Raw genomic sequence first — 11,159 nt, 5'->3', positions numbered from 1 at the left:
TGATTAAAAGTGATTATTTTTTAGAAGAAAATAAATTAAAATGGAAGAAGAAAATGATGAAACTCAAGCATTCATTAAATCTCTTCCTTATAAAATCCCAACATTTGATAATTGGAACACACATGCGCAGTTTTATCACCCTTTAATGGCTGGTAGCATAGATGGGACAGACATTATACCACACGACAAAGCTGTTATAAGAGCTTGCAGATCAAAATATCGACCAAACAAAAAGGTTAGCAGATTTAAGTGTGTATATATTTTTGTAGTAGTGTATTTCATACTTTGTGATGTAGTGGTAAAAACAAAATCGAAAGTGAGATAAACACAAAAAAATTAAATAATTTTTTGATGCTGTGTTGGCCACAAGAACTTTTTTAAAGGAAATAAGATTTAATCAGAATTTAAGAACGCGAGAAATTGGCATGGTCTCTCACACAACTCAAATGATTTACAAGAACAGACAACTTTCCAAAAATGACATTCTTGTTAGAACTAATTTTCATTGGCAACACGATGACAATGTTTAGGGAGTAAAGGTCAGTGACAGGGTGGAAGGAGGTGAAATTTTAACACAACTAATTAACTCGTTAATTAATTCATCAAGATAATATCTGTTGAAATCAATAATTTTTAAAAACAATTTTATCAACTAGAAACCGCTACTCGCTATTAAGGTCGACATCGGGGGCTTTTTCTTTCCGGAGAAATTCGAAACTTGACATTTGACTTCTCTGTTATGTTAGATATTCATTGTGGTACAATTTATCTAACTCGGTCAGTCAGTCTAGTTTGGAGCAATAAGAAAGAACATATCTTAATTATCTTTTAAAATGTGAGTCAAGTTATTTAACCGTCGTTTCACAACCCCTAGCTTAGTTTTTTACATTATAAACAAAAACTTTACAATTTAAATGTTTGTTTTACTATGCGTTAGTCTCTCAAAAAATGCGATCTTGTTTCAGTTTCGTATAGTCATTTTGTGGAACGCTAAATCGAAACTACTTTGTGTTTTATGTAAAATCAACAGAGAGTGTTTCGCAGTGACATGTCGGCTATAAGTTTGACGTATACGTTTGGTAGAAATTTCTGTAGTCTCGTTTGCGAAATAGAAAGCTAAAATTAATTAGCCGCGCTTACTCGCGAAACAGATATCGTTTCTTTATTTTCCTATCCGATACACATTTTTTTTTAAGAATCGTACTTTTTTTTTGAGCCACATCATTCTTAAAAAAAACGTCATTATAAACCAATTTCTCTGTTGTTCGAGCCTCAGTGTTATTCTTAAAACATTCTTCAAATTTCAGAAATTAAGCCTGAGCATATTATCATTTTTTATTAACACGTCATATTTCGAATACAGTGACAAAATTAAAGTATTAGGCAGGTCTGATCAACCTTTATAAATAAGGCTGCTCTTAACTCATACGAGCCAGAAATAACCCCCCAGATGATTCTTAATATTCTGGTGTGCTTAGTCTATATAAAGAATTATTAAATACTTGACCGGCCAAGTCTTTAATAACTCTTCATTAAATTTCGCGCTCAATTGACTGTACATAATTCTGTAATACACGAAAAATATACCCGGGTTGGATTAAGGTTTATCGAAATCTCAATAGTGATTCTTTACACGAAATACTCGCTAAGGAAGTTTCAACAGATTTTTCTACTATCAGAATAGAGTTTTGGCAAGAATTTTGTGACTCTGTTTACATCTTCCTGACAATTGATGTTAGTTCCCATAACTGTTAAACGTAATTCTGAATTTTTTTAAATCTAGTAAATATGCAAGAATTATCTTCAATATAATATACGATAAGAATTTATTAGCTCCCTATATTTTTAAGTATTACTCATATTGAGACCCCGCGCCTTATCATACTTATTCTTTAGGCCGGTAAAAAAATGTAACAAATCCTTGCAACCAGAAAAAAATAGAAAAAAGCAAAATTAAAGAAAAACTTTCCGTACTGGACCCTTTTTTTTAGGCTTCTCTTACATTGATCTTTATCAAGCTTCGATCACTTCTAATGTTTATTATGGCGCAGTTCCAACTTTTTATAGCTGACCTCTCTCATATTTTTTTTATTTCTACTTTGTTACTTAGATAACCTTTTTAGTTTTTTAATAACTTCTCAGTTCTTCAATGCTGAAAGAGTGTTAAAAGTTTGGCCGAAATTCTAAATGGGCTGATTGACCATAAACAAAAACAACTGAGAGAGAAAGAGTTGTTTTCTTTAAATGCAAACGTAATCAAAATCGCGACAGCACAGTAAAAACAACTTAAAATAAAAACGCCTTTAAATCACCCCCGTGTAATATATACGCGAAGTGTAAAATATAAATATGATAATTAATCATGTATAAACATCACTTTTGTAAAAACTTTAGTAATGGGATTTCAAAGTTCTTATCCCAAATTTTTCTCTAGCACCTTGACTTCACAAAAGATACCCGGCCATTTTGAAATTAAAATTTTTGATTCAACTATCGCGCTTGTGTCATTTTTCTATTACGTTTTAAAAGAATCAACCAGATAGGATGTTAGAAAATGCTTGACTTTTCATTTTCCTACTAAAATTCGATCCCCAAACCTTAATTCTACTGAAAACTCCTAAAATTGTAAAATTCTAAAGCTGTGGCCACACTGGGAAAATTATTATCATAAATTGCATCTCCACTAGGTTAAAATAAATGTTTGCTACTTTTTACAGTAGTAAATATCGAGCTGTAAAAGTCAAACTATCCTTTCTGCTTCCTTACCTTGACCTGGTCTTCAAGAGGCTGCAATGACTGTTAAAGTTTTCAAACTTCATTGTTCTCGTTGTGATAAGTTCATTCAAGAGTGGAGAATTGGACAAATGCAGTTACCAAAAAAGAAAGAGTAATGTGATATAATATATAGAAAGTTTTTCTTTTTCAACCAAAAATAGGTAGCTAATTATTTCAGATTTCTAATAAATTCGAAACAAGTTTGATCGCTAAATTTTTAACTTAAGAACATACTGGTTTAGTTCACCCTGAAGAAGATTTTCTGTGTGTTTAGGGCCGAGTCTTGTTTTATACCATTAATATGCTTTTTAGCAAGAGACCTTTCTATACACTTCGCAGTAAAGTGCCTATAACCTGCGTATCGATCATTTTTAGACTGACTGGCAAACAGCAAGATAATTCTGACTTGCTAACATAAATAGCTTTCATTTTTAATCATGATAATTTGGCTTCCTGTTTTCGTTTTTTCCATCATTTTGAAATAAAACAACGTCAATCGATATACTAATTGCGGTTTTCGCGCTCTTTTCGAAAATTCACGAAATCGACAGACTATATGTGCAAGATCAAATAAAAGTTAGCTAAACTTGTATATTTTCAAAATCGTAAGTAATTTCGGTTCATCAAAATCAAAAGAAATATTTGAGATTAAATAAAAGTTCTTCCGACAGTAAATATTTAACGTCTTTATTTGAAGTAAAATAAATTATTTATTTATTCAGGTGGTAGGGGATCCGACGAAAACATTGATGATCCGGCATTTGTCGAAAAACACAAATGAAGCAACTCTCAGCAGAATATTTTCAAGGTTTGGAGATTTGGAAAAATGCCGTTTAATACGCGACGTTATATCCGGAATCAGCCGTGGTTACGCATTTGTCGAATATAAAATCGAACGCGATGCTCGACACGCGCTAAGAGAGTCGAAAGGCTTACTTATTGATGGTAATCAGATTGTCGCTGATTCCGAATGTGAGAGATTATTACCTGGGTGGATGCCTAGACGATTCGGCGGTGGTTTTGGTGGGAAAAAAGAATCTGGGCAGCTTCGATTTGGTGGGATAGAACGGCCTTTTCGAAGACCGATCACTTTAAATTCTGTTGTTTTAGGTTCCAAACACAACAACCATTCACAAAGTGGGTTTAAAAGAGATTTTAGAACAATGAGTGATCGGTCACGTAGTATTAATAGTCAACATAATGATCGGTCCCGTGAAGTTAATAACCGTAAGACGGATTTTCGTGAATCGAGAGACAATTATGCTAAAAGATATCGAAGGTGATCGAGTGCCTTACACTAAGGGGTTGTTGCTGGACACGTGTCTCACTAAAAGACGTGACAAGACATCAACTGTGTCTCGCTAACCCAAGCATTGCATGTATAAGTAGGAAATCGATCGTTTTAAAGAGCTGATAGGTACATCATATCTGGAGAAGGATAAAAATATGTGCGCACCTCCACGTCCTCTCCATGTTTTCGTTTTCAAGTGATCACGTTAATCTTATCACGACATATTTTCACAAATTCATCTTCACCTATATATAGTTGTTTCATATTGAAGTTTATTAATGGAAGTATGATGTAATATGTACAGAACTTATTCATGCAAGAATATCTCCGCTATTCTCGTTTTGTAAATTTTGTATGTTTCGTAGCCACCAAAGGAAAGGTGCAGGTAGGCACGTTACGTATCTTTGTATCTACATCGGAATCGTCTGAATTTTAGATAAACAGGTTTATCTAACGGTCTGTTTTGATATCACTAGATTAAAGTATTATCCGAGGTGGACAGGAGGCTAATCCATTATTTGTAGTTTTATTGCTCCACGCTCGTTTCACATGCAACATCCCACATGTCCGATATTCATGCAATTTGATCGTGTAAATGCTAGCTAACAGGAATGCTCGCTAAAAGGAGGATTAAGTTGCCCTCACGTTTTTGGTATAAGCGATGAAGTCTTGAAACCAAACATATGCTACGCATTGCTCGTCATTGGACACACACACGGTAGCTTTAGATTGAAATTTTAGTATTCAAGATGCTGAAAGAAATGTTTGTATAAAGAAACGCGAGCCAAAAATCTTCTAATATACCATATAATCGCGAGTGGCAAAATATTACAAAAATAAAACGTTTAAGAATAATCTATAACCTGGGTAAAATTAATTTGAAAAGCATGGCCAATTTTCAAAGTTTGTAACCACAAGCAGTTAAAAACACCGTTTCTATGTAAGTCCCACGTACTGGATATGTTCACAGCGGACTATTATTTTATTTATTGATTTTTATTGATTTTTTAGTAAGATCCAAATACCAGTAAGAAATTGTGCTGACGTCAAATGCCTGATTTTCCCTATTTTTAGTTCCAATCCGTGACGTTGATTTTTCATAATGTTGATATTGGGGTAAACATTTTAGATCTTCTTTACCTGACTCACACGTCCACCGTTTCATAGTAATGTCTTTTAATTCTACTAATGTTATGTCCAGGGTTCTAACTAGTGTATGTTCTTCCAAGGTTTGGTTAGAAACAAAAATATGCAAAATCGCCTAAGTTGCAATGACTTTAAAATATTTTTAGAGATAAAAGATTTTATGCGTGTTTCTTGTAAAAACGAAATGTATATATTTTGCAGAAAATACTGGGGAGGTAGTTTAATTTTTTTTAATTATTGTCAAAAATGTTTGCATGGTCCGTTTAGTGCACTGTGCTATACGAAACGTTTATTGATAGATTGAAACATCAACGAAACACGGCATATTTGTACTGTTTCGTAGCCTCTTCAGCACTTAATAGTTAACCGAGTACCCAGGGCTTAAGTTTTTCCATTTGTACGAAATTAAAAAATTAATCAGGAATGTTTTAAAGTTGTTCAGAATGTTGAGTTTGTCAAAAACCGTATTTTTATCTTTTGCTCTTGATGTCACGAATCAAACAAACACTTTGTCGACATTTTTGTTTCTTGCGATGTAGCAAACTTTTGTTAACAACCATTTAATGATGTCGGAGTTTTCATGACGTTGTTTGTGGTCACATTTTCTCTGAAGCTTATTTAGAACTTGCACATTATTAAAAAATATGTGATACGAATAAGTTATTAATACATACATTACCAACCTTGTACCCAGAACTCCGAAGCCTTGCCTGGACACCAGTACTACTGTTTTGAAAGTGTCTTAGTAAAGTACATATTATTGTCATTTTTTCATAAAGACAACGAACTTTACATTTTAAAGCTTTAACGACATTTTTGGAGATAGTAAAATGGGTCACAGTAAAAACAATTGTTTTTTTTGAAACTGTTTTTGAATATAACGCAATTTAATTTCCTTTATAAATCGTTTTAACATTTTGACCAAAAAATTCTTGAGTTCGTGGGTAGTGAAGAAATGCGTATGTGAATTTGTGTACAGCTTCGTTCATCCTCGTCCCCGGTTGCTGCCTAATGGCGAAACCGTTAGCACTTTCTCGTTGCCGAGAAAAAGGAATTACCCCTGGGAACGAGATTGCTTAAAACGGTTGACTTTATTTTGGAGGTAATGTAAGGTATTTCTTGTTTTTGTACACGAAGAAAAAAATTAGTCTTATTACGTTTGCTCTTCACATATTTCGACATAATTTCTTCGTATCAATTTACTAATCTAAACTTAAACTGTTTTATGTACTCATATTTAATTGCTGTAATCTCAATTAGTGACAAAAATGACGTGTGTCCCTCCGTACTGATGAACACATAAGCTTCTTTAGTCGGTAAATTTTGTACTTTCCACTTGTAAATTTCAGGCTCTTCTTTTACTGTTTTCAAGAAAAAAAGCTTGGAAATGAGGCTGAGTAGGAATGTGAAACCCAAAGAATGTCAACTATGTCGATATTCTCTATAATACATATATTTATTATACTTTTTCATCGTTAAATTTCTAAAAATATATTTAAAAATTCCCTAAAATCGCGTGGCACTGATTTGTGGTTTTTAACTCAATAACATCATGGCGTATGTACGAAAACTAAGCATAAATAAGTTGAGTAAATCACATTTTCGGGAAATCATATTTCTTAACAATCCCACGATCTAAAATAAACTGTATTTTTAAAAGATTTAAGAATGAAGTCCATAACAAATGAAGTTATGAAATTAATTTCCGGTGTCAAGTTCTGCTTGTTTGCGTTAATTTCTCAACCAATTCGTGCCGTTTGATTTTTCACAGAGGTCGCACTATTTATAGCCTTTGTTTTGTTTTTTAGTGTAGTTTAATCTTATTTGGAACACACTTTTTGTTTTATTTTTAGTCTCAAAGAGGATGTGTTTTGACGTTAAGCTATAAAAATTGATCGGTATGCAAAAAACCCAACAGGTTCAAAACGAAGCGCTTTTTCACATCTTCCGATTTTGATTGAAGCGTCTTACCACTTCCTTTCAACTATTCATGTTCCGTACTGGAATTTTCTCCCTTGCTGCAAAACTGAAGTGTTATTTTTTTAATGTCTGCTTGCAGTGAATGTATTTTACATAAGCTCGAAATAGAAGCACATGCAAACAGAGGTAATTTATTCCCTTTTGTGTCTATTGTTCTAGCTTTCTTAGAATAGTTGCGGCGTCTCGCTCACCTAGCCTTGTTTACTCAACATTTTAAGTAAGATGAGACATGAAAACAGGGGGACAGAATGATGTTTGCTGAATGTGTTGGTGGCATTTACAAGTTTGTTAAGCTTACAAAAGCAAGTTCATCAGATGTGAAAATCATATGACGTTTTGCAAGTGATTGATAGTTATGTTGCGCATGCGCACGAAAGGAAGCATTCATTGTGCTAGCTGAAGTGTAGACAGACATCGTTTTAAACCTTTTTCAGAAAAAATAAACGGGGAAGTTGAATACTTCACTGTTTGTATTTTTTTTACTTTCTATAGATAAATAATTAATTCAGTGACTTAGTTTTAGGCCGAAATTTGAAAAGAACTAGTCGTTAGCCCGTGGAAAAATCCACGGGTTCGCCGTCCTTTCTATACCGCATTGCGTGCGTCTCGCTACCTGCGCAGCTAGGCTACCATTTTGCGTGACAGACAGACGGACGGACGGACAGACGTATACGGGTATTATAATATAGACTAGTCGTTAGCCCGTGGAAAATCCACGGGTTCACCCGTCCTTTATATTTACCCGTCGCAACAAAGTGGATAAAAATATATCGCATTTGATATTCGTGTTTCCGTAACATCATTTTCTAACTCAGCGGGGGGTCCGCGCAGAGACAGACAGACGGAATACGGCTATTATAATAGAGATGTGGATGTTACTAATCGTCACATATCAGGAATACACATGAATACAAAATGGTCACCGTTTTAAACCTCGATGAAACGCCGTCGCCTTTAATAAAAGTTTTTGTAATAAACGCCTCCTTTTTATAAATTAAGTTTATATATATTTATATTTATAATTTATAATATGAGGCTATATGATATGTTAAAAATTTATAATGCAAAGTTAATTTTGAAGTAACCCCGTCATTAAATAAAGTAAACACAATTTCAACGGATATTTGCTCCGTGTTTTTAACCCGAGCGAGTAGGAAAATCCAAGAAAGATCTAGCTTTATTGTCCCGCTTATGCTATGATTCTGTTGTATGTAAATATGGGAAATACCATGTAAAGTTTCAAAAGTTTTATACTTGATAAAAGTTATATTTAGCAGTGATTAATTACTCGCCATTTATCCCTGGTCCCAAAGGTTTCTTAGATTTTGAAAGCTGTGGGACTAAGTTTTCTGTGTTTTTGCTGTTTTTTTGAAGATGTGAAGCAACTGATACTGTCCTCACTCACGTGCAGAGTCGTTGCGCGAAAATCCTACTTTTTTGCATATTTAGCTGCGCGAAAACTTAATATACGCGAAATATTTCTTTTCAGAAAGTGTGCAGAAAACAGATTGTACGAAACTAATTACAAAATTGAAGATTAATGATAATCACAATATTATAAAAGTCGGTTGGCGTAAATGTAACATGATATAAGATGAAGCTTCTATAATACTTTTAAAAATAAAAAATGTAAAATTTGAAGATGTGCTATATATATTGAGGTGTACAGACAATAAGGACTGCGTGAAATTTAAACCAGCGCAAGAATTTCACGAATCAAAGTACATTAGAAATTCAAGCATGTATATTGAAGAAACATGTATGCTTGCACGTGTTGTTTTTAATAAAAAGTTCATATCTGCATTTACAGGGAGTTTTTATCTCGATTTAATAAGTAAAATCAACTGCTAGACAGTGTGGGGATCGATAAAATGTTTTGCATTAGTTCGGATAAGCTCCCTGTGGGAGGACGAAAAAGTTGTACAAAGCGCATTCATTTTCTTTGTTCAAGAAATCAATTGAAATCGAAGATAAATGGACGCAATGTTGTGTCTTTTTTCCAGCTACAACTGAATGTGTAATCGCTGAAGTACCAACTCTTTATATGACTTCTTTGCATCTATGTTAAATGACATAAGAACATGTATAACCAAAAAAAACAAGTTGGTTCGTAAAACGCAGTTGATGATTTGAAACTTACTATAATCCGAAATCACAGATTTTGAGTTGGAATGCGAATGGAATCCCCTCTAAAAATAAAAATGCAGTCATTACGTTGTTCGCATTTTTTTTGGTGGGAAAATAGAAATATTTTATAAAGGATGGATTTTATATGTAAAAGGATCGTTTAAGAAAATTCATTGAAATAAAAGAAATTTTTTCCGGTGTCACGAACACTTTCCAAAAGGATAGAAAAAACGTTTCGATGATATCATTACGCTGATGTCATTTTTGAAGAAACAGCATTTTCAACCTTGCGTGTGACGTTAATAAGATTTTTGTCCTGTTCTTCATATTTTCCTATTTTGTCGGCTCTTTTTTTATCATTGTCAAATTGTTAGTCACTGTATAACATTAATGCCCTTCTTTTTAACTTTTAAACTTTATATACAATGAAATGCTCTGCGATGGAGGGTATAAATAATAGGGAAATATTTGATGACTTGACCCCCCGGTTAATTTTATTATGCTTATCAAATATTTTAAGCATCTATTAATAGCCACCTCACGTCATCAATGTGATTGTTTTGTACAGCTAAAAGGACAGTTGACAGTTAGTTCTCGTTAGGAAGCAAGAGTGGACAGAACGTCGAGGTTATTAAAGATAAAATATACTAATCACATATCAAGCGTAACCTTCTAACTGACATCCAGTAATGAAAACTTTAGTTGTACCAAAGTTAGTCGAGGAAGTGCTTTCGTTAGAAATCACTAAGAAGATAACAAAAAACATAATGAAGAAAAAGTGTAAAAAAACGTTCCCGCCTTCAATGTTTTCAAGAAAATCATCTGCAGATATTACACCAGTGACTTGTTTATCGAACTCTGCAACCCGTTGTTGTTGCGGTACAAGTATGAACAATGGAGCAAGTTCACGTAGAAGTAGTACATCAAGTACCGACGAAAGTCAAGAATATTTATTATCACTAACATTTTTCGCTATACAATATAAAAATGTACAGTTATTGGAAGAAGTATTGGAACGGTCGCTACTTGATGTAAACCAACACAACGAAGATGGAATAACAGCCACACATTTTGCGGCAATTGTTGGCTCCACAGATTGTATCTCCGTATTGCAGCAGTATGGTTGCTGCGTCAATGTATTAGACATTCGAGGACAGACTCCGTTATACTATGCGAAAATGATGGAGAACGTCGAGACTGTAAAAAAACTGAAAGATTTTGGAGCAGAATAAAATTTATTATTTGAAAAAATTAATTTTGACAGAATATATTTTTTTTTGTATATGAATCTTACGCTGACATTTGTATATAATAGAGTATATTTATATTGTATTTATTAAAATAAAAATCGATTTTACTTTTTATGACGAAAAGAATTGTGTATATTGCGGAGAACGTTTTTATAAGAAATGAATGAACGACAAAAATAAATTCGTTTGTTTTCTTTCCGTCGAAAAGAGAGATTAAATTTACACCAACAGAAATGTGCTATTTCAAAATCTAAACAAAAATCTCGAGTGTTGTGAAACAACAGCCAGCGTTAGTTACGCGAGAGCAAAAATTTTTATTGTTTCTCGGATACACAACTTGTATAAAAACACGTAGTTGCAAGGAAACCTTGAAACTTCTATTTTAAGAAATAGTGACGATTCTCTTTCTAGTGACCAGAGGAAACCAAATTAACTTATGTTTATCTTACAATAAGCAAATCATGTTAATTAAAAATCAGAGTTGACAAAATTGGAAAATGTGTAACATCCTTTACCCGTGCTTTGAAATATCACTCCAGGATACAATATGCATGTCTAAATATAGATTCACTTTATGTTTGACATTTACC

The 11,159-nt window shown here is 33.3% G+C and overlaps 1 protein-coding gene across 2 annotated transcripts; it reads left to right on the top strand.

Annotated features, from left to right (window-relative positions):
- LOC130655405 (U11/U12 small nuclear ribonucleoprotein 35 kDa protein-like) lies at positions 1-10,750 on the top strand. Of its 2 annotated transcripts, XR_008984648.1 has the most exons (3): positions 1-235; positions 3,498-4,451; positions 4,543-10,750. XR_008984648.1 is itself a non-coding variant. In XM_057458157.1 (2 exons), exons 1-2 carry the CDS (start codon positions 41-43, stop codon positions 4,056-4,058), a joined length of 756 nt encoding a protein of 251 aa, XP_057314140.1. In that variant the 5' UTR covers positions 1-40; the 3' UTR covers positions 4,059-10,750. The 2 variants fall into 2 exon arrangements, 1 of the variants encoding a protein (XP_057314140.1); XM_057458157.1 differs by having other exon boundaries at positions 3,498-10,750.
- Positions 10,751-11,159: the final 409 nt, after the last annotated feature.

This window comes from Hydractinia symbiolongicarpus, chromosome 8 (genome assembly GCF_029227915.1).
Source record: "Hydractinia symbiolongicarpus strain clone_291-10 chromosome 8, HSymV2.1, whole genome shotgun sequence".
NCBI lineage: Eukaryota > Metazoa > Cnidaria > Hydrozoa > Anthoathecata > Hydractiniidae > Hydractinia > Hydractinia symbiolongicarpus.
Note: the sequence above shows the minus strand (reverse complement) of the source record. Positions and strands in the feature narration are given on the sequence as shown.